This window comes from Daphnia pulicaria, chromosome 7 (assembly GCF_021234035.1).
Source record: "Daphnia pulicaria isolate SC F1-1A chromosome 7, SC_F0-13Bv2, whole genome shotgun sequence".
NCBI lineage: Eukaryota > Metazoa > Arthropoda > Branchiopoda > Diplostraca > Daphniidae > Daphnia > Daphnia pulicaria.
Genome location: NC_060919.1, coordinates 674,802 through 699,281, shown reverse-complemented (window position 1 = coordinate 699,281; position 24,480 = coordinate 674,802). Strand labels below are relative to the sequence as shown.

General features: G+C 39.2%; 7 protein-coding genes, 1 long non-coding RNA gene and 1 other non-coding gene across 21 annotated transcripts; 4 read left to right on the top strand and 5 right to left on the bottom strand.

The window, feature by feature from the left end:
• Nucleotides 1-403: 403 nt before the first annotated feature.
• LOC124349836 (F-box only protein 21-like) lies at nucleotides 404-3,270 on the bottom strand. Of its 3 annotated transcripts, none has more exons than XM_046800726.1 (9): nucleotides 2,857-3,270; nucleotides 2,557-2,793; nucleotides 2,087-2,488; nucleotides 1,808-1,992; nucleotides 1,440-1,743; nucleotides 1,251-1,376; nucleotides 1,031-1,190; nucleotides 830-982; nucleotides 404-738 (listed from the first exon to the last, which is right to left on the bottom strand). In XM_046800726.1, exons 4-9 carry the CDS (start codon nucleotides 1,924-1,926, stop codon nucleotides 584-586), a joined length of 1,017 nt encoding a protein of 338 aa, XP_046656682.1. In that variant the 5' UTR covers nucleotides 1,927-1,992; nucleotides 2,087-2,488; nucleotides 2,557-2,793; nucleotides 2,857-3,270; the 3' UTR covers nucleotides 404-583. The 3 variants fall into 3 exon arrangements, with proteins under 3 accessions (XP_046656682.1, XP_046656681.1, XP_046656680.1); XM_046800725.1 differs by having other exon boundaries at nucleotides 830-1,190; nucleotides 1,808-1,841; nucleotides 1,890-1,992; XM_046800724.1 differs by having other exon boundaries at nucleotides 830-1,190.
• An 889-nt stretch (nucleotides 3,271-4,159) lies between these two features.
• On the bottom strand, nucleotides 4,160-4,991 carry LOC124350078 (larval cuticle protein 65Ag1-like). The gene is made up of 3 exons (XM_046801090.1): nucleotides 4,937-4,991; nucleotides 4,688-4,839; nucleotides 4,160-4,608 (listed from the first exon to the last, which is right to left on the bottom strand). The coding sequence occupies exons 1-3, from the start codon at nucleotides 4,943-4,945 to the stop codon at nucleotides 4,251-4,253; spliced, it is 519 nt and encodes a 172-aa protein (XP_046657046.1). The 5' UTR covers nucleotides 4,946-4,991; the 3' UTR covers nucleotides 4,160-4,250.
• A 1,951-nt stretch (nucleotides 4,992-6,942) lies between these two features.
• LOC124349785 (mRNA-capping enzyme-like) lies at nucleotides 6,943-8,974 on the top strand. The gene is made up of 7 exons (XM_046800632.1): nucleotides 6,943-7,051; nucleotides 7,135-7,188; nucleotides 7,409-7,919; nucleotides 7,989-8,177; nucleotides 8,241-8,341; nucleotides 8,407-8,597; nucleotides 8,679-8,974. Exons 1-7 carry the CDS (start codon nucleotides 7,026-7,028, stop codon nucleotides 8,759-8,761), a joined length of 1,155 nt encoding a protein of 384 aa, XP_046656588.1. The 5' UTR covers nucleotides 6,943-7,025; the 3' UTR covers nucleotides 8,762-8,974.
• A 485-nt stretch (nucleotides 8,975-9,459) lies between these two features.
• Nucleotides 9,460-11,617, top strand: LOC124349974 (mRNA-capping enzyme-like). Of its 4 annotated transcripts, XM_046800939.1 has the most exons (7): nucleotides 9,462-9,569; nucleotides 9,662-9,731; nucleotides 10,081-10,594; nucleotides 10,667-10,855; nucleotides 10,916-11,013; nucleotides 11,084-11,289; nucleotides 11,386-11,617. In XM_046800939.1, exons 3-7 carry the CDS (start codon nucleotides 10,523-10,525, stop codon nucleotides 11,505-11,507), a joined length of 687 nt encoding a protein of 228 aa, XP_046656895.1. In that variant the 5' UTR covers nucleotides 9,462-9,569; nucleotides 9,662-9,731; nucleotides 10,081-10,522; the 3' UTR covers nucleotides 11,508-11,617. The 4 variants fall into 4 exon arrangements, with proteins under 4 accessions (XP_046656893.1, XP_046656892.1, XP_046656895.1 ...); XM_046800937.1 differs by having other exon boundaries at nucleotides 9,460-9,731; XM_046800938.1 differs by having other exon boundaries at nucleotides 9,662-10,594.
• Nucleotides 11,618-12,149: 532 nt separating this feature from the next.
• LOC124350152 (endocuticle structural glycoprotein SgAbd-3-like) lies at nucleotides 12,150-24,183 on the top strand. 8 transcript variants are annotated; one of them, XM_046801187.1, is made up of 3 exons: nucleotides 12,150-12,271; nucleotides 17,930-18,045; nucleotides 18,122-18,386. In XM_046801187.1, the coding sequence occupies exons 1-3, from the start codon at nucleotides 12,263-12,265 to the stop codon at nucleotides 18,375-18,377; spliced, it is 381 nt and encodes a 126-aa protein (XP_046657143.1). In that variant the 5' UTR covers nucleotides 12,150-12,262; the 3' UTR covers nucleotides 18,378-18,386. The 8 variants fall into 8 exon arrangements, with proteins under 8 accessions (XP_046657143.1, XP_046657142.1, XP_046657148.1 ...); XM_046801186.1 differs by lacking the exons at nucleotides 17,930-18,045; nucleotides 18,122-18,386 and adding exons at nucleotides 12,337-12,452; nucleotides 12,516-12,943 and having other exon boundaries at nucleotides 12,174-12,271; XM_046801192.1 differs by lacking the exons at nucleotides 17,930-18,045; nucleotides 18,122-18,386 and adding exons at nucleotides 15,663-15,778; nucleotides 15,840-16,097 and having other exon boundaries at nucleotides 12,194-12,271.
• Nucleotides 12,608-18,481, bottom strand: LOC124350335. Its single transcript, XR_006920790.1, has 2 exons — nucleotides 18,354-18,481; nucleotides 12,608-12,747 (listed from the first exon to the last, which is right to left on the bottom strand). It is a non-coding gene; the product is annotated as an uncharacterized LOC124350335 (long non-coding RNA).
• On the top strand, nucleotides 13,246-13,317 carry Trnac-gca. Its single transcript has one exon. It is a non-coding gene; the product is annotated as a tRNA-Cys (tRNA).
• Nucleotides 13,498-14,362, bottom strand: LOC124350075 (larval cuticle protein 65Ag1-like). Its single transcript, XM_046801086.1, has 3 exons — nucleotides 14,295-14,362; nucleotides 14,042-14,193; nucleotides 13,498-13,957 (listed from the first exon to the last, which is right to left on the bottom strand). Exons 1-3 carry the CDS (start codon nucleotides 14,301-14,303, stop codon nucleotides 13,600-13,602), a joined length of 519 nt encoding a protein of 172 aa, XP_046657042.1. The 5' UTR covers nucleotides 14,304-14,362; the 3' UTR covers nucleotides 13,498-13,599.
• LOC124350073 (larval cuticle protein 65Ag1-like) lies at nucleotides 21,216-22,116 on the bottom strand. The gene is made up of 3 exons (XM_046801084.1): nucleotides 22,021-22,116; nucleotides 21,768-21,919; nucleotides 21,216-21,687 (listed from the first exon to the last, which is right to left on the bottom strand). The coding sequence occupies exons 1-3, from the start codon at nucleotides 22,027-22,029 to the stop codon at nucleotides 21,330-21,332; spliced, it is 519 nt and encodes a 172-aa protein (XP_046657040.1). The 5' UTR covers nucleotides 22,030-22,116; the 3' UTR covers nucleotides 21,216-21,329.
• Nucleotides 24,184-24,480: the final 297 nt, after the last annotated feature.

Below are 24,480 nucleotides of genomic sequence, written 5' to 3'. Positions count from 1 at the left end.
TCTTTCCCATTATTCATAATTTACGCAAAACTAGAGCTTTTTAGTATCTATATTAGAATAAAAACATGTTATGGTTGAAGCTAGGAGAAATGTAAATACTAAAAGATACTAAAAACTAGGCCGCCACTATACAGCGTTTCCTCAGCTAATCGTGATTGGGGATTAAGACTCTTATTTTCATTATGGGAATCTATTCGATTAGTGTTTTTTTTTTCTCGTCTTCTAAATAACTGGAATTCAAAAGTAATTGAACTCTGCTTCGCTGTATATACGGATGAAACTATTTGGCAACAAATTCTAAAGAAATATATAATGAATAAAATATCTAATACTGGCTGTGTTTCAGCAATGTGCGATAATAGAATCGAATCAATATGGATAATAATGAAGCAACTTTTCGGAGTTCTGCGACACAAAAAGTTTAATTTAACGGAATTCAAGTTTTACGGAACTTTCAAGCCGACGACGTTCAACTTTCACAACAAAAAGAAGCTTCCAAGTTATAAGGGAAAAAAAATCAAGAAATAAAAGTGAACAGTCCGTAAAACCTATTAAAAGAGATCGAAATATTGACCAGTTTGAGTTATCCAATCAATGATAAGGTGACTGCTTCATCCTCTGGAAACTGGGCTCTTTTCTCCGCATTCGGCACGTACCTACGGCCGTCGAATCTCTCAAAATGAAACCAAATTTTATTATGCGCGATGGGAACAGCCGCAGGAAGGAGCTCCAAGGTTTCTTTAAGAAAACAAAACAAAAAAAGATATTTGGATGGTTATTTGATATTAAATCTTAGTGGTCCAGACTCCAGAAACGCATAATTGGTTACCTTCAGGAACGTTTAATTGAAATTGGGGGTTATCTGCATCACTATCAACCATCAAGATATGATAGTGCGGCTGATCTTGGCTGGGAATGACTTTCTTTGTTCGGGAACAAACTTTTTCTTCATCAACTTCCTCATCGTCCGAATCTTCTTCGCCTTCATCAACTTCCTCATCGTCCGAATCTTCTTCGTTATAATAATGGCTTGTCACCTTTGATTTCCATTCATTCGATTCTTGAAACTTCACATTCCAAGACACAATAACGCAAGGCTTCCTAAAGTTTCTTCCCCATTTTTTGTAATTGCAAATCACAACGAGACCAACTGAAAATTTTAACGAGGACGGCCGATGATGAACAGTTTTCTGAAGAAGACAAAACAAAAATGAAAGGGAAAACTTTGCACATTCAAGATATAACCTCACCGCTGCAGCGATTTCAGCTTTTTGTTCGTTGAGCTTACTGATACATTCCTCTAACATTTTCGATGGACTCCGAAAACCAAAAAAATAACCCATAAAAGGGTTATATTCTGGAAGCTGAATATAATTCTACATATACAACAACAAGAATTAATCATATGAATTTGTTTATCCAGTAGGTGGATATCATACTTGAAGTAGTTGGATTGCATCGTCTAATTGGATGCCCAAATCAATACAGTATTCAGCGTACCACGTGATTTTCTTAGGGTTTTGGGGTGACATTGCGCACTCCAATCTTACAAAGAATAATAAATCGTCTCTCACCCTTTCGTGCCCATGTTCATCATATTGGTGCCACATAAAATCGGTTAAAACGTGTAGCATATTAAACAAAACCGAGTCGACTGACGCTGCTGGTTGTTCTTTGAGGGATGGATTTGGGTTTAAATACCCTCCACGAAAGACGTCAATATAAATACTATCGTCCTCTGACCTAACGAAGGGAAACCAAAGAATCTTACAATGATAAACTGTATAGCAATAGTTTATGCTGTTACCCGGCTGAATCCTTCCATCTAAGAAGAAGCTTTGGACGGTTCATCATGATATCCGAGAAACTACGTTCGTCTTCTCTATAATTCTGGTTACAATAAACCGCCTCACAAACAATGCCCATTTTCCTAGCCACTTCCTGATAGATGGCACACAAAACTGCTGGGCAACCTTCCTTTGTTTCAAACGCCTTCAAAGTATAGAGAGCGAAAAATATAAATAAACAACATTAGACCTTCATCAGCATTGCTTTTTAGCTAAATTGATAAAGTTGCAAGGCATACCTGTTGAAAATTACTATAGAGAGTGTGATCAGAAGTATAAAATATGGACGTTTTTTAAAACCCAATTCATTGAACATAACTTGGTTTATGGAATCCAAAATTTTAAGATTGTTCTTCTTTAGCTCAACAGTGCTAGCACGTGATACCTTTCCCACATCCAATTCTAGCACTTGTTTCACTCTATCAGTTATTTCATCAATGGATCTTTCCAGGTCTTTTAAACAAGTTTGTCCTTTTCCACTTTCCATTGTTGACCACTGTGATATAAGTGCAACTCCCTCAAACAGAGACTTTCGAGATTCTGGTTGGGCCATAAAATCTCTCCACTTTTTGTCCAGTATAGACATCCTCACTTTGACTAATACATCTTTGGCATAGTGATATGTGGTTTTATTTTTTCTTCTAAAGAAAATCAAATTTTGGTTATGTTTAAATTTCTAATAAAATAAATGAATTAATTGGATAGTCACATTTTCTTGTCATCGATGATTTCTTCAAGTTCATTCTGCACATATTCAGGAATGGGATATGACCCCGCAATCAACTCGTCGATCAGAATGAGGGGAGATTGACCCAATGGATAAGCTACAGAGGACATGTTTTGAACAGCTTTTTGCACTTCTTTTGCTTTCTTTAATCTCATAGTTGTCCACTCAAACCAAACATTTTCATAGCTATTGGGAGTCTGCGAAAGAAAATTGCCCCACCTAAGGTGCAACAGATACAGTTTTAATTGTAAAAAGAAAGCAAAAACATTAATAGTTTATAACCTTTGAATGAACTTGAGCCTCCATAGCTCATCTGATTCTCGAATAATATTGTATAAAGGCCGACAGGAAACCATAAGACTTTGCAAGTCAGATATGGAAATAGTGTCCAGTGAAAAGATGTAACATAACAAAACTTCGTTAGACAAAGAAAGAAGACTCATTTTTTTTTATCTGAATCTTTTTTTCGTTACACAATGCCTGTTTAATGTGTACGTTAAAATTTCAAAGTACGAAACCACAGACTAAGAGGGACGAAACGGACGAACGTTCGACCGGTTTAGAAATTTAACTACCGATTCAGATTTTAGAAAAATCATCGCCAGGGTGCCAAATCTTCAAAAACAAATACTAGATCAAAAAATGAATAAACAAATAAAAAACCGGAAAACAGGCAAAAACTAAAAAAATGTTCGCGAAATGAGGTGAAAAAAAAATAAAAAAAAAATAGCATGGCTCTTTCATGGTATTGGAATTTCGAAGTTTGGACTTTGGAATGGAACTTGTTTGGAACTAGGATGGAAATATGGAAGTTTGGAACAATTTTGTGGAAAGTTGGAGTAGGGCTAGAATTAATTCGAATCAATTTGAATTCAATTCAACTTGAATTGAGGTGACGACGTCGTCACCCTATCTATACAGATATAGGATAGGAGCATAGGACTCCATAAATAAGACATTACAACATTGGTTAAGGGTTCTTATGAAGTTTTCAATTGAGCATCAAAACAATGCTAGACGGCAGAATTTTATCACGTCCCCATTCGATGTGTTTCACTTAATTTCACTTATTGTCAGCATGTGGCACATCTTACGTAGTGTATTTCAGCGTATCACAAAGGCGTGATAATGATGTGAAACCCATTCAGTCAATTTCTTTTTGGTTTTTTCCCGTGACATAATAATAAATGACGTAATGTTACACAAATATATTATTAGCTACAGCTGTTGACCGGCGGTTATCTACGAAATGCTACAAGTTCTACTAAACCAAGGTAATAATCGAAAGTTGGATGTTGATTAACATTAGTCTCTTATCAATTAAAAATTCCTGAAAAAATTCGTTTAAACACTTAGATAAGGAGGGAAATTTCAGACAATGAAACGAAAAGTGGTTTATTTCGTTGTGGGTTCTTGGTGTCTGGCCGCATGTGTGGTCGTCTGCGCGTACAACAGCGTCTTGATTTCATACATCCTGGGATCAAAGGCGGAAGCGATAGTCAACTCCATCAAGGAACTTGCAGACTCAATAACACTCAATAATTTAACAGACTCAATCACTTGCGACAAACTCAATAATAAGTAATCTATTGTATTTATTTACATAAACCATTCATCTTCTCACACACAAGACATTACAAATAATTTAAGATTACTTAGCAAATTAAATTAAATATTTAGTAGATCTTGTATCCCTTTCCGTTGAATGGAATGTGGACGGGAGCGACGGGGAGTTCGTATTCGTGGACGGGGGCGACGGGCAGGACGTACTCGTGAACGGGAGCCACCGGGAGCTCGTAGACGTGGACGGGAGCGACGGGCAAGTGGTCACCCCTGGGTTGGAATCCGGCGTTATCAGCGGCCCAGGTCAAAGTGAATTTCTCGCCTTCAGGGGAAACCCAGTAGGAAGATCCTTTGTTGGTATTTCCGTAAACCTCCTCGGTGTATTCTTTGCCGTAATCGTCAACGGTGGTGACGGTGAATTTTTTCTGTTCCTGGGTCTCGTCGCGGGTCGTGTAGTCAGACTGGGCATAGCTGTTTTTTTTAAATTTTCATTTAATATTTTATTAGTCGTCAATTAATTAATTAAAAAAGAAAAAGAAATTGGACGCACCTCCAATTGCTGCTGCCGTCCAAGTTGCGCTCGTCCGATTGGCTGGTGACGGTAATCTCGGGATATTTGTAGTCCTTCTCGTACGTCTTCTCGTACGTTGCGTAACTGGAAGGAGCGGCGGCGGCGACGGCCAAGACAGCGGCGATGACGAACTGCCATAATATTGAATAGGTTGAATAATTAATTGTTATTCAACATTTTCCAATCTTACGGCAGTGAAATTATTGTAAGGCTTTTGAGGGAACTTACCAATTTCATGTTTGAACTGGATGATTGACTTCGAATGTCTGATGTCTTTCCCTTCGATTCGATTTCTTTTTATACGAATTGGAACGGCGCACGCACATTCTAATGTGAGAAATTTGTCTTAATCCTTTCAGAATGACGTAATGTACCCTCTAAGGTCTCTATATTAATTGTGGATAAATGAGGAATAGCCATGCCGAAACTCCAAACTTGTGAATAATCCAGTTCTTTTCCAAAGGTCAATTTGCATTCGCCGCTATGTTCCGCCATACTCTTGTACACCAGCAACTCCCCAAGTCTCTTGACCTGATGAAAGTCAATCAAGAGGATGTGGAATCCATTCTGTCAATTTCTTTTGGGTTTTTTTCCCGTGACATAATAATAAAAGACGTAATGTTACACACATATTTTATTACAGCAGTTGGAGAGTTTTTTTGTGTTTCGACGGAGTCAGTTCCACATAAGTCTCTCTACCTGATGTAGTAGCTTTTCCAGAATAATCACGACATTTACGGTGCAACTTGGATGGCGACTTCCGCGGCCCTGAATAATTCAGCGCATTTTTTATTTCTGGTAGTGGTGCAATAATCCTTGTCCTCCATAATACCCAACAGTCGGAAATAACAGCAGTGTCATTCCGCTTCAGCACTCGGCTGAAAACTACTATAAACATATAGGCCTAACAATACTGCGCGTAGGCGCTTTCGAACAAAATTAAGAACAAAACAAAATTATACAGTATTTCGAGTGAAACAACAGGTGAAAACTGGTTTATTGTTTGATTTCCATCGCAATTTACAGCAGTTGTTAGTTCTGTTTTTCTGTGACTCAGCAACCTCGTTACGTGGCGACATGTCAGTTTCACGTCATCCCTCATCAACACTTTGACTTACTAATGAGTGCGTGAAGTTCCATTTCTTTTGAATCAACAGAATTTACTGATGAACATAAATACGGCGAATACTACGAGTTCGGTATTTGTGACAGACTGACGAGGTAATTAAACATTAGGCTAATGTTCTGATTCTCGTATTATATTGCTGTTGATTGTCGAAATTTTATTTATAATCTTGCTTTTAGAAATCTTCATCGTTACTTAGGCCTACATTTTTAATCGTGATTCTTTTGTCTTGTGTATTTTTGTTTACCCCACGTTAATTTGATATGAAATGTCTCTGGTTATGTTATCCGTATAGAAGGTGTATAGCAGTCAACGCTTTAGATGCGCTGTCGAAACGCTATCGTTTCACGCAAGTTAAATCTTTCGTTTATTTGAATTTTTTTTTTAAATTCAGAACAACAACACATTATGTAACAAAGGCTTAATTTTTTTTTTTTTAAATAAAATAATGATGGACGGTGGTATTTTTGATACACGATTGATTGGGCAGACATATCGGGACACAAAGTAACATTCAAATTGTCTCTGGGAATGCCTGGTATAATAGTTTTGCTATCCTTACGGCTCAAGGTGATTGGCGGGTTGTTTGAAATTCGAAAAATCCTTTTTGACTATTTTCCATTTCATTTGATGAACCTAGGAGGAAATTTCCCGTCCAACCGTTTGCCTCTTCGTGTACTGGCCGGTTCCTGGTGCCTGATTGCCGTCATGGACGTATCTACATATACACAATGCTGGAAAAATAATGGAAATCAGAAAATGCGAGTATATAAGTGTTCTTAAATGAAAAAGGAAAGAAATGATCAGTTTAGGTATGGTTACGTAAATATCTTATCACCTTTTCGGTGACTCACGTAATAAAAGGTCTAAATGCGTTCAAGATAAATCGAGACAAACAAAAAGTCGCACGTCAGTTATTCTGAAGAATTTTTGTCGGGTTTGGCCGAGTCATGCGACGCGATGCGATGTTTTCATTATCGTCTACCATTTTACCACACCGAGATAAACAATTTGAACACATCATTATTTCCACACTACTCAAATGCGCACTGATAAAATTAATCAGCAGGTGTGTCCGTAATAGACTAAAATCATATATTTTCTCACGTTATCCCCTTCCCGATTCTCAGTTGAATTTTGATTTCCGTCAGAACTATAACCCTAATTGCTTCGATCCGTATAACAGGGGAAATGGCGAAAAATTTTCCTCCTTCCAAGTAACGTATTCAACTACCAATTAATAAAAATATCTTATTAGTGAGCTCGTTGAATTAAAAAGAAATTACCGTCTGTATTACAGAAAAAATTCTCCAATGAAGAATCAAAACAGCAATCGTAACGTTGGGAATAAGCAGTAAGTTAATATAGAACATTAATATTTATATTTCTTCAAATTTTACTTCTGAAATTTGAGCTACTATTATGGAAGCCATGCGAAGAAACTAGGCCTGTATATAATTGCATCAATACCGTGATTAAAAAATTTGCGATTAAAGCATTTGCCCCCCAAAAATGCTTATATCAACTTAATAGATGTGGTATATGGTTATTGTTTTATGTGTTGCGCTGATCAGATTTTCAGGTCAATTCCTGGAAATCAACCCGGACGCCAAGTTTCTGGATGGCGAGCAGGTGGAAGGGATTCACTTGGTGACGGATTTCGATTTAGTCCGTCAGTTGCAAGTGCGTTTAGGCCAATGCGCAAATGGACCGACGAACTTTTTCCCTGCCATGTGGCCGGTCAATTTGTCAACTGGAAACATTTCATCCTTGGAGTCTAAGCCACACGTTGTCACTCCCAAACCTTACGGGACGCGTTATTTGCTCTATGTCAATCCTTCCGGTGAGATGTTCTTGGAAAACTTGACGCAACACATCTTCCGCATCGACGACGATCACGCAATTCAAATGATTTCTTCGGATGGGCAATCCATCACCGACGTCATCCTGGACGGCGTCGTCACCCGGGTGTCAGAAAAGCATCCGGATGCCGGAAGATTGACATTTGTCATTATGGATGCCACCCTGTGTCGAGGAGTTGGTTTGACGCACATGGGCATCTCCCAGCGAATCGCTTTTGTCAAAGTTAATTCAATAATAATGCTAATAACATCTCAGTCGAGCGAACTCAAATTAGTTTTAAATTTTTATTAGGACGCGATCGTGACGCCCAGACTAGAAGCTTTGAAGAACGGGACAATTAAAAGCGACGGAGAAGCTTTCAATCTGGACATTGTCGACTGCAAGGAAAGCTACGAAGCGGAGGAATTCATGTCTGAAGAATTCCGTGATGTTCTGTTCAAATATCCGCTTCTCTCTATTCTATTCATTCCCAAAGATAAGGTCAGTCTAATTCGTTTAAAAACAACTTTTAATGTCATGGTTTTATTTCGCTAAATAATTTAGGATTACACTTGCGGGACCTGTTTTGACGTCTTTCAATGGAAAGAGAATGACGTTTGCCGGGCTGTTTTTCGACTGAAAATACCAGAAGGAAGCAGCGCCACGTGAATATTTTTTTATTATGCAATTAATTGGATAATTAACTTTTACTGGCTGTAATACGGAACAGGGCGGAATTCGCCGAGTTGCATGTAGTGGGCCCTGGAAGGAAGGATATGAAATTCGCATCAATCAAAATGACGGACGAAATTCGTGAACTGAACGACCGCATCATCGATTGTTATTACGTCGATAACCAGTGGGTTTTCAAAAAATTGCGCAACGATCGTGAACATCCCAACGGGAGAATAGCTGTTACAAGTAAGCAGCAACTTTTTCGCAATTGGTTTGTTTCAGCCCTGCGATAAGCTAATTCGGTTTCATTTTTAAAATTACTCCTAGACAAATTAGAAGTGTCTGAAAATCCGGTGACGCGTTCTCGTTTGCTGACATCGTTAGACATTGCAAGACGACGTCTTTTATAATTTGAGTCTTTGAAATTTATGATGGGCTGATATGTGCTCGGTGATTAAATTGCTGTTGAAAGTAAAATTTGTGCATCAGCACGATACATGTTTTGCTAGTATACAAATATTTTTATCACAAAGAAACGGATTGCATTCGTATGTGTACTAATTCATTTTATAACAGAACGTGTTGCCAATGCTGCATATTAATATAGCTAGCCCAGTGGTATAAAGTGTCCAACTATCATTAAGTCGAACTTTGGTTCTATAAGACTATTATTTATGTGCCAACTTGTTATAAGGTAATTAAAGAATTACCTCCTTTACTTGTCAACATTCCACGTCTGATTTATGTCTGATTAAAAGTAAGGAAAGGCGATTTACCTGTTCAAACCACACGTGTTATTAATTTAGAGGGTTATAGCAATCAGCGGTAAAAATTCTTTGGTATCTTGTGGTGACTCTCATTGATCAAAGGCATAAATAAAAGATTAGAAACGACAAATTTAACAAATATTACGAGAGTTCTGATGCAGTATTTCAGTCTGCTGAGCTTATCAATATGTAGCTAGGCCACACGATTAATCGTTTTTATGTCGTAATAGCGCACCAAATGTTTTTACCATTTGATTATTTTCGCCCAAAGGTGTATAGTGATAACGTGTAGTGATAACTATGCAACAGCATATTATGTGTCCGAACACTAAAAACAAAATTGTTTTCCCACGTTTCCCTTTTTCCCGACGCTCAGTCGAATTTTTAATTCCAACCCATCTGAACCTTTTCATTGCACGGAAGAAGCGGCGAAAGATTCTTCCCTTTGCACGTTCGTTTAAATATACACCAATCAAAATATCTTTTAGTGATGAGCTTGTCTCATTCAAAAAATTATCATCTGTAACTGATGTTCTAATGCAGGAAAAAAAATATCGGAGAATGAACCCCTACAACAGAAGAAGAATAGAATCATCAGCAATGATCGGAGGAAGTAAGTTAATATAGCACACTGCTGCTGCTGATATCACTTTTGTATAATCCTTTCTTCAGAAATATGAGATAGTGGTATATCAATATAATAACAGCACATCACTGAACAAGAAAGATACATGCTAAAAATTGATCTGTAAACCTAAAAGAAACTGTGCTGTGAATATTAAGCTATATACACATTTTCCATCGCATCATTTGTTAATTCATCCATATATATTTCAACTTAAAGTGTAGCCATTTGTTGCTGCAGTATATAAGGGGATGACGATATTGCAGATAAAATGCTGTGCTGTAAACAAAATTATCAGCGTTCTGATAGAAACAAAAGAAAAGTTTTGTGCATTCAGATTTTCAGGTCAATTCCTGGAAATCAACATGGACGCCAAGTTTCTGGATGGCGAGCAGCAGGTGGAAGGTATTCACTTGCTGACCGACTTTAACCTGGTCCGCCAATTACAGGTGCGAATAGGTGAATGCGCCAAAGGACCGACGGAATATTTCCCGGCCATCTGGCCAGTTGATTTGTCCACTGGAAACATCCCATCCCTGGAGTCTAAGCCACACGTTGTCACTCCCAAACCTTACGGGACGCGTTATTTGCTCTACGTCGACCCTTCCGGCGAGATGTTCTTGGAAAACTTGACGCAACACATCTTCCGCATCGACGACGATCACGCAATCAAAATGATTTCTTCGGATGGACAATCCATCACCGACGTCATCCTGGACGGCGTCGTCACCCGAGTGTCGGAAAAGCATCCGGATGCCTGAAGGTTGACATTTGTCATTATGGATGCCATCCTGTGTCGAGGAGTTGGTTTGACGCAAATGGGCATCTCCCAGCGAATCGTTTATATCAAAGTTAATTCAATAATTGTGCTGATCAAACATTTAAATCAAAACGAACTAAAATTAATTTTTTATTTTGATAAGAATGAGATCATGGCCCCCAGACTAGAAGCGTTGAAGAACGGCACAATTAAAAGCGACGGAGAAGCTTTTAATCTGGACATTGTTGACTGTAAGGAAAGCTACGAAGCGGAGAAATTCCTGTCTGAAGAATTTCGTGATGTTCTGTTTAAATATCCGCTTCTCTCTATTCTATTCATTCCCAAAGATAAGGTCAGTCTAATTCGTTTAAAAACAACTTTTGATGTCATGGTTTTATTTCGCTAAATTTAGGATTACATTTGCGGGACCTGTTTTGACGTCTTTCAATGGAAAGAGAATGACGTTTGCCATGCTGTTTTCCGACTGAAAATACCAGGAAGCCGCGCCACGTAGGCCTAAATATTTGTTATTATGCAATTAATTGGATATTTGACTTTTACTGGCTGTATTACGGAACAGGGCGGAACTCGCCGAGTTGCATTTAGTGAGTGGTGAATCTGGCGATGATATGGTGGAAATTAATTTCGCTTTGATCAAACTGACGGACGAGATTCGTGAGCTGAACGGCCGCATCATCGATTGTCACTACGTCGATAATCAGTGCTGGGTCTTCAGCAAATTGCGCGACGATCGTAAATATCCAAACGTGAAACCCGTTATTGAAAGTATGAAATTGTTTGATTTTTAATTATTGTTTCGGTTTATGTTAGTCATGCCAAGTTAGAAAGGCTCATTCAGCTTAATTTTCTTATAACGTCTAGACAAGTTGAAAAATTTTGAAAATCCGGTGACGCGATCTCGTTTGCTTTCATCCCTGGAGATGGTCAAAAGTCTTAATTATGTTTCGGAAGTGTCGTTGAATGATTTAAATCAGGGGGTATAGCTCAGTGCTGGCAGAGCATCCGACTGCAGATTGGGCTGTCCCCGGCTAGAAACCGGGTGCCCCCAGCTGTGTATCATTATTATCTGTGTTCTACTATTGAAAAATGTAGTTTTAAAATGATACGTATTGGTTGATTGGCCCAGTTTGGTTCGATTTTTATTTATCCGTATTAACTCAGCGAACTCAGCGTTCTGATTCATTTAAAACAGGTATTTCAGTTTCCATTCAAAATAGGTAAAAAAAAACCTTCCGCCAAATTTCCCCTAATGTCTGCCCTCCTTCGTTCGTGAACAAACAAGAAATGTCTTTCTATACCTATTCAATGCCAAATACGGCGATCCTTTCGATATAGCACGCAACCTTCGCTTTTCACGCCGATATGCGAAAGCATTTGTCGCTAATTTCACTTCGTCCCTAAATCCATGCAAGTAAAAGTCTCAGCAGACGACCTTGAAAGGCGGAGCTTTTGGAACTATAACAAATTCCTAGAAGGCGGTTTTCTTCCGCTGCAACAATATAATGTGAGGAAACAATCCAGTGGGTTTCGTTGCCAATTTCTCCTTTCGCTCATCTTATTCATATGATATGACGCCTCCAGCTGAAGAAGAAGAGAAGGTTTTGCCAAAAAAGGTCTTATATTTTATTCGTTAGCTGTGCTTGCAAAATATAAAAGATGGTCAGTGTCGGAATCATCTTCACACAATTCTCTCAACTGTCTTCAGCAGAGCAGCTCAGAACAACCCAAAACAACAAAAATGAAATTCGTGAGTTAATTTACTTTTTTTAATGTTATCAAATTCAAATAATACTTTAATGTCATAATTATCAGATCATCGCTTTCGCTTTCTTGGCCGTGGCCCTCGCCGCACCTCAAGGGGATAAAAAGCCCATCGAAATTGTGTCATCCAACAGCGAAATGAACGCCGACGGCAGCTACTCATTCGAGTAAGTTAATCTTATTAAGAACCTAATATCATTACCTAATTTTTAAAAATGTGTCAAAATCAGTTTCGAGTCTGCCGATGGGACCAAAGTGTCTGAAAGTGGCAACCAGAAACAAGTTGGACCCAAACCGGAGGATATCGGGACCGTGTCCAAGGGCTCCTACTCGTTCACGACTCCCGACGGCGTCGTCCTCACCGTCAATTGGGTGGCCGATGAAAACGGATTCCAGGCCACCGGCGACCACCTCCCCACTCCTCCACCCATGCCCGAGCACGTCGTCAAGATGCTCGCAGACCTCAAAGCTGCCGGAGTTCTTTAAATGATCAAAAAAAATTTCTCGAAGCAATTAATTCCCTGCACATTTCCTTTCTATTACAAGACGAAACAATTTGTACATAAAAATAGCCCATAATTGTTGTATGTGAGTGGCTGTAGCCTATTCCTGTACTGTTTGAGTGTACGATTTTCCATTAAAAAATAATCAAATCTTATTCCTAACTAATTTTTATTCTTTATCGTTTTTGCTTTACATTCATAAGTGGTCACCAAGTAAGAAAAGTTTGTGTCCATTTGTTCCATGGCTATTCGCATGGAAGTTACACTATAGGTCAATAGATACCAACTTTTATAAAAGTTGTGCCGTTAATGAAGCGGAATTGTCGTATTAAATCCACATATGCCATTCGCTATTATATTAGGTTAGCAAACCATGAACGTCCGATGCAGTATTTCCCGTACATCTGATAATATGATACATTCTAACAATTTATTAAAAGTTATCTCTTAAATAAATGGGGGTATAGCTCAGTGGCAGAGCATCCGACTGCAGATCGGGCGGTCCCCGGCTCGACCCCGAGTGCCCCCTGTCGAATAATGAAAAAAGGACATGAAAGAACTTGATTACCTACAAACTAAGCGATTAAACATGTAATAGAAAATTACACATTCTGCAAATTTTAAGTAGGTTCAGATTCCATGTGATCTTATTCTCCAGTTCATATCAATCAAATCATTCAAAACAACCATCAGAATATGTAGAACCCAATTATTAGTCATCTATTGCGTTTATTTACATAAATCATTCATCATCTCACAGACAAGACATTACAAATAATTTAAGAATTATTTAGCAAATTAAATTAAATATTTAGTAGATCTTGTATCCCTTTCCGTTGAATGGAATGTGGACGGGAGCGACGGGGAGTTCGTATTCGTGGACGGGGGCGACGGGCAGGACGTACTCGTGAACGGGAGCCACCGGGAGCTCGTAGACGTGGACGGGAGCGACGGGCAAGTGGTCACCCTTGGGTTGGAATCCGGCGTTATCAGCGGCCCAGGTCAAAGTGAATTTCTCGCCTTCGGGGGAGACCCAGTAGGAGGATCCTTTGTTGGTATTTCCGTAAACCTCCTCGGTGTATTCTTTGCCGTAATCATCGACGGTGGTCACGACGAATTTCTTCTGCTCCTGGGTCTCGTCACGGGTGGTGTAGTCAGACTGGGCGTAGCTGTTTTTTTTTATTTTATTTTCATTTCATATTTTATTAGTCGCCAGTTAATTAATTCAAAAAGGAAAAAGAAATTGGACGTACCTCCACTTGCTGCTGCCGTCCAAGTTGCGCTCGTCCGATTGGCTGGTGACGGTAATCTCGGGATATTTGTAGTCCTTCTCGTACGTCTTCTCGTACGTTGCGTAACTCGAAGGAGCGGCGGCGGCGACGGCCAAGACAGCGGCGATGACGAACTGCCATAATATTGAATAGGTTGAATAATTAATTATTATGCAATAATTTTTAATCTTACATTAAAAGTGAAATTATTTTAAGAATAAAAGAGGGAACTTACCAATTTCATGTTTGAACTGGATGATTGACTTCGAGTGTCTGATGTCTTTCCCGTCGATTCGATTTCTTTTTATACGAATTGGAACGGCGCACGCACATTCTAATCTTGACCCACACCCCAGTAAATCTCAGCACAACCAGAAAAGTTAACTCACATAATTTATTCGGTTTCATTCTGTCTGTCACAATAAGAAAAAAATAAACAACTCAGACAATTTGGTTTCAGCTACAGGCAATTTTGCCACCTTTCGTTTCGGCGAAAACTGCAGACCTTTTCGTGTTGAATTTTCAATTTCCACTTTTAGATACTATTTTTGTTCTTTTTAACTTCCAAAATCTTCGACTCTTAATTTTCTGATTCAAAACTAGAATCGGTGCCAATAACTGTCCTTTTGAATTTCACAAGTCCATTCATCCGCTTGAATGGCATCTGGAAATTATTTTTCGATTGTAGAACAGATAACGTAAATTTTCTTATAATGTGTTAGTTATTGCTTCTCATCGGTAACGCCGTTCGATCATTTAGATCGAGCAAAACATTTCTGGTTTCGGTCAATCTCAATCGTTACCACGAACGAAAAGACAAAATTTGATTTTTTTTTAATCCCGAAGCGGTTGCAATTTTATCACGAACTAGGGCGAACGAGTTTCCGAATAAGTAGGTAACTCTTAGTCAATGCCAAGTGCGTTCCTTTCACTCTTGTTTTTGCATTTTCCAAATTTAAGAAATAAATAGACAGCTCGAGTTTTCACGCGACCATAGGCCCTTATGAAGGATAGGGCATCCTTCATAATGAATAAGTTAACCGGATTTTATTTTGTGCTATAGAGTATGGATTCTCTTCTTTCTTTTATTTTTTCAGAACCGATCAGAAAGACCTTCATCCTACAAGACCTTAAACTTGCCCACCATTTCTTTTGTATGCGGTTCGGTTCTTTGGTTTTTATTTAGCACAGATTTGACTAACACAAGCGCACCGATGAATGCATGTGATAGTAGAGGAAAAGTGAAGTAAAAGTCAAATTCGACCTTGAAGAACTCTTCCTATTACATCAAACAATAAAATTGGATTTTTATTTGGGGAAGCTTCCACAGTTGCTATAGCTGTTGTTTTCTCCTTTCACCCATTTTAACATGACGCCTCCAGATGGAGAAGAAGAGAGAACTAGGAAAGGTCTTCCATTCGTTTTCACGAGCTTGCAAAATATAAAAGATGGTCAGCGTCGGAATCATCTTCACACAATTCTTTCAACTGTCTTCAGAAGAGCAGCTCAGAACAACCCAAAACAACAAAAATGAAATTCGTGAGTTAATTTACTTATTTAGTATTATTAAATTCAAATAATGCTTTAACGTCATAATTACCAGATCGTCTCTCTCGCTTTCTTGGCCGTGGCCCTCGCCGCACCTCAAGGAGATAAGAAGCCCATCGAAATTGTGTCGTCCAACAGCGAAATGAACACCGACGGCAGCTACTCATTCGAGTAAGTTCATATTATTAATCCTAATGTCATTACCTAATTTTTAAAAATGTGTCAAAATCAGTTTCGAGTCTGCCGATGGGACCAAAGTGTCTGAAAGTGGCAACCAGAAACAAGTTGGACCCAAACCGGAGGATATCGGGACCGTGTCCAAGGGCTCCTACTCGTTCACGACTCCCGACGGCGTCGTCCTCACTGTCAATTGGGTGGCCGATGAAAACGGATTCCAGGCCACCGGCGACCACCTCCCCACTCCTCCACCCATGCCCGAGCATGTCGTCAAGATGCTGGCCGACCTTAAAGCCGCCGGAGTCCTGTAAACGATCAATCAACAATTTCAACCGTGGATTAAATATGTACATATCGCCAACATTCTTGGCAACTTCCGAGGGATTTGCTATGGATAATTTGGTCTTGTATGATAAAAACATTTTACTCTGATTTTATTACCGTGTTTTAGCAACTGTCAATCAGTAATGTAGCGTGAATTTCATTCAGAAAACGTTTGATTAGTTTCACTGTTATTTCCGGTTCTCTGACTGATGAAATTGATTAGGAAATTGCGGACTGCTCACGCAATCGTCGCTAATCAGCTATAGGAGTATTTGGAAGCTACTTTCTTTATAAGTGGTTTGGTAGAGACTTTCGCTCCAGCATTTGGAATATAACCATCAACATATGATCTCTAAAGTCTTAAACTTTAGGCTAGATGAGAATTTCGCAGTTATTACCGTAGTAAATTAGCCAGCGCAGTTGCTATTTAAGCATGTCAACTACCAAGTTGATTAGATCGTCTGGAAAATTTTTAGTTTGTCGATTTTTGTGATTATTGATGTATGGTATAGCTCAGTGGTAGAGCATCCGACTGCACATTGTGTGGTCCCCTTTTCAAATCCGGGTGCTCCCTGGAAACGTATTACATTACGTTATAAACAATTTAAAGTTGGAATCATTCAGATACGACTGGCATCAGTTCATCACAAATTAAAGTTATAAGAATTATAAGAATTAATCTAGTCGCAGCAGAACTGTTATCGCTATGTGGTCAAATAACGTGGAATGGTCCAGTTTCTGTCCATGCACACGTCTAATCTATTCTCCCGAAATTAAAGATAACACACAGCAGTCTTGCTTTAAATCCATACAGAACAGATACAATATCTTTGATTTAGTTTTTAGTATTGAGAACTGCTGAGATTTAGTATTGACACTATCCGGTCCGTATTAAGCCGTAGATGAATTTTACACTGTTTTTAAAAACGACATTCTAGTTTCGATTCGAAATAGGCGAAAAAACACGTCCAACTTTCCCCTAATATCTGCCCTCCTTCGTTGGTTAACAAACGAGTTTTGGGAAATCTCTTTCTACTATATACTCAATGCCAAATATGATAAGGCTTTCGCTGTGGCACGTAACCTTCGTTTCTCACGCCCATCACGCGTAAGCATTTGTCGCTGATTGCGCTTCTTCCCTTTATTCGATTCTGCCTTGACAGTGCCGGTTCATTTCTGCGTTATAATTAACATTTAAACTGAAAGTGGCATGGCCTATTATTAAGGAAAAAGTGGTCGATTTAATATGTAATTATTTATGTTAGCTGCATTTCTTATAGTCAGACTCGATCGGACTCCTCTAAATTTATGATTAATTATTGGCCTTAGATAGAACACTCGAGATTGACCATTTATCAACGCACCATTTCTCTAGACTCTCAAAAATTTTCATCTTTAACACCGGACTATAAAGAACTAGACGTGACAGTGCACAAATCGCCAACGACCCTGAAAATCAAATCTGTTTGAATTATAACAAGTTCCTAGAAGAAGGTGAGCACTGTCTTCCTATTGCAAATACCAAAGTTTGTGAGAGGAAACACTCCAGTGGATTTCTCTGCCAATTTCTCCTTTCGCTCATCTCCATATTATATGACGCCTCCAGCTGGAGACGAAGAGAAGGGTTTGCAAATGGAGGGTCCATCGTTTGCATGTCAGTGGAAAATATAAAAGACTGTCGGTGTCAGAAACATCTTCACACAACTCTCTCAACTGTCTTCAGAAGAGCAGCACTAAACTCCAAACTAGCAAAAATGAAATTCGTAAGTTTTCTCTACTTTTAATCTTATCGATTTTTACTTTACTCTTGTGCATTGACAGATCGTCGCTCTCGCTTTCTTGGCCGTGGCCCTCGCCGCACCTCAAGGAGATAAGAAGCCCATCGAAATTGTGTCATCCAACAGCGAAATGAACGCCGACGGCAGCTACTCCTTCGAGTAAGTTAATACTATCAATCCTGGTGTAATTAAATCCTAATGTCATTTCCTAATTTTAAAAAATTGTCAAAATCAGTTTCGAGTCTGCGGATGGGACCAAAGTGTCTGAAAGTGGCAACCAGAAACAAGTTGGACCCAAACCGGAGGATATCGGGACCGTGTCCAAGGGCTCCTACTCGTTCACGACTCCCGACGGCGTCGTCCTCACCGTCAATTGGGTGGCCGATGAAAACGGATTCCAGGCCACCGGCGACCACCTCCCCACTCCTCCACCCATGCCCGAGCACGTCGTCAAGATGCTCGCAGACCTCAAAGCCGCCGGAGTCCTGTAAACGATTCGACATTACTTCACCTGTCAACTACCGGATGTACATAACGAGCCGATAGTATTTTCGTTTTGTCTTCCGCAATCCAAAATGCGACGATAAAATAAATTTTTTTTTTACCAAAATCGTGATTTATTGCGTTAGACTAAAGGTCGATTGACTGGCCGGAATATGCAACTATACGGCCTTTACGACGCGACGGGTACTCAAATTAATAGCTGTCAAAAGTTTCTATGCAGGGAAACACAAAGAAAATTTCTAGATCACGTAGTTTAACATTTGCTCACGCTTGTCTCGACAATTGGCCCAAAAAGGTTGGATACACTGGTCCATCAAATATTGGCAGCGAAGAATGTCTGTTATGTCTCATAGTCTCAAAGTTAGTTGTGAGGGGAAGAAAAATCTATTAGTTTCCCTAGATGGAACCCTTTAGGATTAGAAATAAAAATAATAAAAGCCTTTTTCATATGAAATACGGTTCCCACCAATTTTCAAAACGATACGACGCATCGAACAAAATTTGCTGTAGAAATCGGTGTTAAACTTTTATCTGGCGTCGCAGGATATTTTGCTTGATGACTAGTGTAGTAGTGTTTCAAAGTGTTCTTGAGTGTTCTGTCATTCTGTGCATCCGGTGCATGTGGATTGTGGAGTATGTGGACAGAAGAAAAGCTGATAGATTTAAGTTCTCTTCAGATTTTAAACTACAGATAAACTAAGTCATTATTCAATCAATCAAATCCTTTTTGGCAGGTGTCTAATAAGTTATAAAGTATTGGAAACAGATAAGGAGACTATAATGGCCTCCATCAGTGGAAAGAGTCTGTGCTGCTATCAATACTGTGGCTGAAATCTTAATCTTCAGACATTCAACCTGATATTATTGTTTACTGCAACTTTAAAAATGGTATTTGATGTAAACTTTTTTTATTTTATGTATTAGATGTCTTAAGTGAACTTCATTTGAAATTTGTTTAACCAGAGTCTATTTCACATGATTTCGATTTCAGCCAAGTGTCCAGAGTTTCAGACTGACATCTTCAATTGCTGGTACATGCAACACCCAAACTAATCAAGTAAATGTTTTCAATATTAAACAAAAACTAAGATAAGAAAAATCGTGTATTGAGACCAAACTAAAAGCTAGGCAATCAAACCCTCCCCTGTAATTAATTTTCCTGAATCGTGTCACCCTCAGATGTAGTTTTGTTAAGAATCAGTAACAAATCACAAGTCAAATTAATCCAAACACATCCAGGCAACTTATTCCTTAGGTGGAGTAAGTTGGCTGAGATTTTATTTTGTATATTTCTGTTATTTTTAAGAAGCAGAATCTTAAATTCACGAAACATTGCGATCGCTGCGTAGAGTGTCAATAAAATAATTTGTTAGTTGTAATTGGGCGACTCCAAAGGGGAAAGAACTTTTTTTGTTAATTCCTGAAAAACTGACCGATAGCACATCCTTAATAGGAAGGGGTATTTTGCAATCTCTGATTGTGTTTATGGCAGGTTCAGATAATGGGCTTCAATCAGCTGAAATAACAAGTGAAAAGAAATAGATTTCACTTCAAAACTTTACCATTTTGTGTTGATTATCTGCGTGGTTTTCTCAGTGGTTCCAATCGAAGGATATGGGCATTCTGCATGAAAGTAACGTTTCTCAATAGGCAACAGAATTTGCCAGCTGCCGATAGCCTTGTTTAGCTCATAAGCAACCCGGATTTTGCATATCTTGACGTCCCCCCCAAGTAACTCCCATTCGTACCCATCAAACATCGATCGGGAATTCCGTAAAGAAAAAGGTTTTTTCTCAGCGAAAGTGGACAACTTGCCTTTCAGTGGATGTAACCCAATTTGTCTGTAGTGTATTAAAAACGAGCTAAATCATTCCGGCGTCTTAAATTTCTCGTCGCGCAAATTCAATCAGACGTTTGATGGCAAAACTTTTGTCTGAAGCTGAAAGGGAAGACACCCGTAAATGTAACAGACGAGCAGCCAAAAACTCAATTATTACATAAGATTCCCCCAAGCTTGACAAAATGGAAAATTCTTGTAAGCCAAAACTTTGACGCATCAGGGTACTCTTACGCATACTCTTACAGGGTACAAGAAAAACATATGCGGGACATTTCTTTAGTGGGGGGTGGGGGGCAGCAGCAGCAGAAGTCGATCCATCCCAATTTCGATTAACATACTGCGAAGTGATCACATGAAACCCCTCATCAAATAACTGACACCGTAACGCAGTTACTTTTTTTTTGGTTTAAATTAAAAAGTTTCTAGACGAACGTGGCGCATAGAAAGTGATCCGCGTTCAAACAGCCGCCAACAGCCAAAGTTGCTGCCAGATCGATACGCAACTTTTGCGGCATTGGCGGAATATAAAGTAAAGAATACGTAGTAGTATGTAGGTTAGGACCGTTAGGTATAGCCGTGCTGTAGGCAGTTTGACTAGGACACGTAGTCGACCGTATACATCCGCACTCGCATTTCCTCCTATAGCTGTTCCTGTTCTGAACTGGAACGTTTCAGTAATTGCGCGCCCTTAAAAACATTTCGTCAGGCGGCCGAAAATGACAAGGAAATCACTGATATTATATGTTGCAGGTTGTCCACAAAATTACACCCACAACAAATGCAGCTATACATTAATTTAGAGAGAACACAGAAGTGATAGTGATTTTTCTGTCCGTCATATGGCGTTATTGACCGACAACTTGTTCCTTATCTATTTAGAAAATGCCTTCTCTGAAGCGATCAGCGCTATTGACGTGAAAATCGATCGAGTCTCTCTTTAATTTCCCAAGGCTCATGCCAAAAATAGATTTCGTGTATCGATAGGCTCACAATAGAATAAGATCTTCTGTTGTATTTATTTACATCAATCATTCATGATTCATCATTCCATATACAAAAGACATTACAAATAATTTAGAATAATTTAAGAATTAATTATTTAGTAGATTTTGTATCCCTTTCCGTTGAATGGAATGTGGACGGGAGCGACGGGGAGTTCGTATTCGTGGACGGGGGCGACGGGCAGGACGTACTCGTGAACGGGAGCCACCGGGAGCTCGTAGACGTGGACGGGAGCGACGGGCAAGTGGTCACCCTTGGGTTGGAATCCGGCGTTATCAGCGGCCCAGGTCAAAGTGAATTTCTCGCCTTCGGGGGAGACCCAGTAGGAGGATCCCTTGTTGGTGTTGCCCTCAACTTCCTTGGTGGATTCCTTGCCGTAATCATCGACGGTGGTCACGACGAATTTCTTCTGCTCCTGGGTCTCATCGCGGGTCGTGTAGTCCGACTGGGCGTAGCTGTTTTTGTTTTAAATTTTTATTTCATATTTTATTAGTCGCCAATTAATTAATTAAAAAGAAAAAGAAAATGGACGTACCTCCAATTGCTGCTGCCGTCCAAGTTGCGCTCGTCCGATTGGCTGGTGACGGTAATCTCGGGATATTTGTAGTCCTTCTCGTACGTCTTCTCGTACGTTGCGTAACTGGAAGGAGCGGCGGCGGCGACGGCCAAGACAGCGGCGATGACGAACTGCCATAATATTGAATAGGTTGAATAATTAATTATTATGCAATAATTTTTAATCTTACATTAAAAGTGAAATTATTTTAAGAATAAAAGAGGGAACTTACCAATTTCATGTTTGAACTGGATGATAAGCTTCAAGTAACTGATGTCTTTCCCGTCGATTCGATTTCTTTTTATACGAATTGGAACGGCGCACGCACATTCTAATCTTGACCCACACTCCAGTAAATCTCAGCACAACCAGAATAGCCAACTCACGTGATTTATTCGGTTTCATTCTGTCTGTCACAATAAGAAAAAAATAACTCAGACAATTTGGTATCAGCTACATGCAATTTTGCCACCTTTCGTTTCGGCGAAAACTGCAGACCTTTTCGTCGCTTTTCGTGTTGAATTTTCAATTTTTCCTTTCACGTACTTTTTTTTTAACTTCCAAAATCTTCGACTCTTAATTTGAAAATTCAAAACTATAGAGTAGGTGTCAACTTTCCTTTTCAATTTCAATTTCACGTCGATTTCCCTATACAAGGTAACGTAAATATATTATAATGTATTAGATAACTATCGCTTCTCGTCGTTAACGCCGCTAAAACTTTTAGTGCATAGCAATTCTGGTTTCGGTCAATCGTTACAACGAACGACAAGACACAATTTGATTTTTCTTTTTATCCCGAAGCGGGTGCAATTTTATCACGAACTAGAGCGAACGAGTTTCCGAATAAGTAGGTAACTGGGGTCAATGTCAAGTGCGTTCCTTTCACTCAACTGTTTGCTTGTTTTTCATTTTCCTAATCTAAGAAAATAGACAGTTCGAGTTTTCACGACCATATATTTAGCGAGTTAGCGACTCTTCGATTTTGGTTTTTATTTTAAGGCCGCTGTTGAAATCACCGAACAAATTGATTTGATCTCCTCCAGTTTATAATTGTCTCAATAAAATAGCTCACGTATCGATAAAAACAATCAATTCAGTTTGTCGGATATTTCCTAAAGTAATACGAATTGAAATTAATTGTAGAAGGATTAATTAAACCTTTTATTATTCAATGAGAAATTCCTTATTCGCAGTTCGTATAGGCCCTATCATTCACATTATCAATAAGTATACCGAAATAGCTTTTATTTAGTGCAAGGGTATGGATTCTCTTTTCTTTCTTTTATTTATTCATAGCCGATCGGAAAGACCTTCATCCTACAAAACCTTAAACTTCTCAACAATTTCTTGTATGCGGTTCGGTTCTTTGGTTTTTATTTAGCACAGATATGACTAGCGCACCGATGTATGCGATAGTGAAAAAGTGAAGTAAAAGTCAAATTCGACCTTGAAGAACTCTTCCTATTACATCAAACAACAAAATTTTATTTTTATTTGGGGAAGCTTCCACAGTTGCCATAGCTGTTGGTTTCTCCTTTCACTCATTTAAACATGACGCCTCCAGCCGAAGAAGAAGAGAGAACTAGGTAAGGGCTCTCAATCATTTGCATGCGCTTGTGAAATATAAAAGACGGTCGGTGTCGGAATCTTCTTCACACAATTCTCTCAACTGTCTTCAGCAGAGCAGCTCAGAACAACCCAAAACAACAAAAATGAAATTCGTGAGTTAACTTAATTATTTAGTATTATTTAAATTCAAATAATACTTTAACGTCATAATTATCAGATCGTCGCTTTCGCTTTCTTGGCCGTGGCCCTCGCCGCACCTCAAGGAGATAAAAAGCCCATCGAAATTGTGTCATCCAACAGCGAAATGAACGCCGACGGTAGCTACTCATTCGAGTAAGTTGATATTGGTAATCCTCTTATCATTTGATCCTAATAAAAAAATTGTGTCAAAATCAGTTTCGAGTCTGCCGATGGGACCAAAGTGTCTGAAAGTGGCAGCCAGAAACAAGTTGGACCCAAACCGGAGGATATCGGGACCGTGTCCAAGGGCTCCTACTCGTTCACGACTCCCGACGGCGTCGTCCTCACCGTCAATTGGGTGGCCGATGAAAACGGATTCCAGGCCACCGGCGACCACCTCCCCACTCCTCCACCCATGCCCGAACACGTCGTCAAGATGCTGGCCGACCTCAAAGCCGCCGGAGTCCTGTAAATCATTGACAGCAGCCAATTTCAACCTTGGAAATGTACATAGAGCCTTAATGTGTTAGTCTGCTTGAAAGCTGAAATCTTTTGATCGACGAATTCTTTTGAAAAAAAATTGTTCTTATTGCTTGATGCTGACAATTTATCGTGTGACAAAAATAAATTTTCTATTCAAACCCTAAATTTACTCATTATTTGTGCTGTATGGATTTTTCCCAATCTTTGGAGATAAAGCGAAAGGAATTGTTGATGTTGCATTTAGTCCATATAGGGAAAAACGACTGTGAAAGTTCAACCCAACGTTCCAGTCGCAACACTCCCAGCTCGGCAACTAGCCAGAAAACCAACTTGGCTCTCTAATCGTCGATTAAGATTTTCCTAGAAAATCATCTTGTGCATTTCCCAAAAAAATATCGAATAGGTTGCACATATCGGCACGTCTACCATGTCCTACTTAACTCTACTGATTTAACCT

What these genes read in the sequence shown, in the direction of transcription:
- LOC124350075 (XM_046801086.1), bottom strand. An exon ending in GACGGCAGCAGCAAGTGGAG is followed by an intron (nt 13,958 to 14,041) that starts GTACGTCCAATT and finishes AAAAAAAAACAG; the next exon opens with CTACGCCCAGTCTGACTACA.
- LOC124350078 (XM_046801090.1), bottom strand. An exon ending in GACGGCAGCAGCAATTGGAG is followed by an intron (nt 4,609 to 4,687) that starts GTGCGTCCAATT and finishes TAAAAAAAACAG; the next exon opens with CTATGCCCAGTCTGACTACA.
- LOC124349785 (XM_046800632.1), top strand. Translation starts at nt 7,026, where the DNA reads ATGGCGAAAAATTTTCCTCCTTCCAA. An exon ending in AAAAATTTTCCTCCTTCCAA is followed by an intron (nt 7,052 to 7,134) that starts GTAACGTATTCA and finishes TCTGTATTACAG; the next exon opens with AAAAAATTCTCCAATGAAGA. An exon ending in AGCGAATCGCTTTTGTCAAA is followed by an intron (nt 7,920 to 7,988) that starts GTTAATTCAATA and finishes AATTTTTATTAG; the next exon opens with GACGCGATCGTGACGCCCAG.
- LOC124350073 (XM_046801084.1), bottom strand. An exon ending in GACGGCAGCAGCAATTGGAG is followed by an intron (nt 21,688 to 21,767) that starts GTACGTCCATTT and finishes AAACAAAAACAG; the next exon opens with CTACGCCCAGTCGGACTACA.
- LOC124349974 (XM_046800937.1), top strand. Translation starts at nt 10,523, where the DNA reads ATGGATGCCATCCTGTGTCGAGGAGTTGGTTTGACGCAAATGGGCATC. An exon ending in AGCGAATCGTTTATATCAAA is followed by an intron (nt 10,595 to 10,666) that starts GTTAATTCAATA and finishes TATTTTGATAAG; the next exon opens with AATGAGATCATGGCCCCCAG. An exon ending in TATTCATTCCCAAAGATAAG is followed by an intron (nt 10,856 to 10,915) that starts GTCAGTCTAATT and finishes CGCTAAATTTAG; the next exon opens with GATTACATTTGCGGGACCTG.
- LOC124349836 (XM_046800724.1), bottom strand. Translation starts at nt 1,926, where the DNA reads ATGGGCATTGTTTGTGAGGCGGTTTATTGTAACCAGAATTATAGAGAA. An exon ending in AAGCTGAAATCGCTGCAGCG is followed by an intron (nt 1,191 to 1,250) that starts GTGAGGTTATAT and finishes TGTCTTCTTCAG; the next exon opens with AAAACTGTTCATCATCGGCC. An exon ending in TCAATTAAACGTTCCTGAAG is followed by an intron (nt 739 to 829) that starts GTAACCAATTAT and finishes GTTTTCTTAAAG; the next exon opens with AAACCTTGGAGCTCCTTCCT.
- LOC124350152 (XM_046801193.1), top strand. An exon ending in GACGGTAGCTACTCATTCGA is followed by an intron (nt 23,694 to 23,756) that starts GTAAGTTGATAT and finishes TGTCAAAATCAG; the next exon opens with TTTCGAGTCTGCCGATGGGA.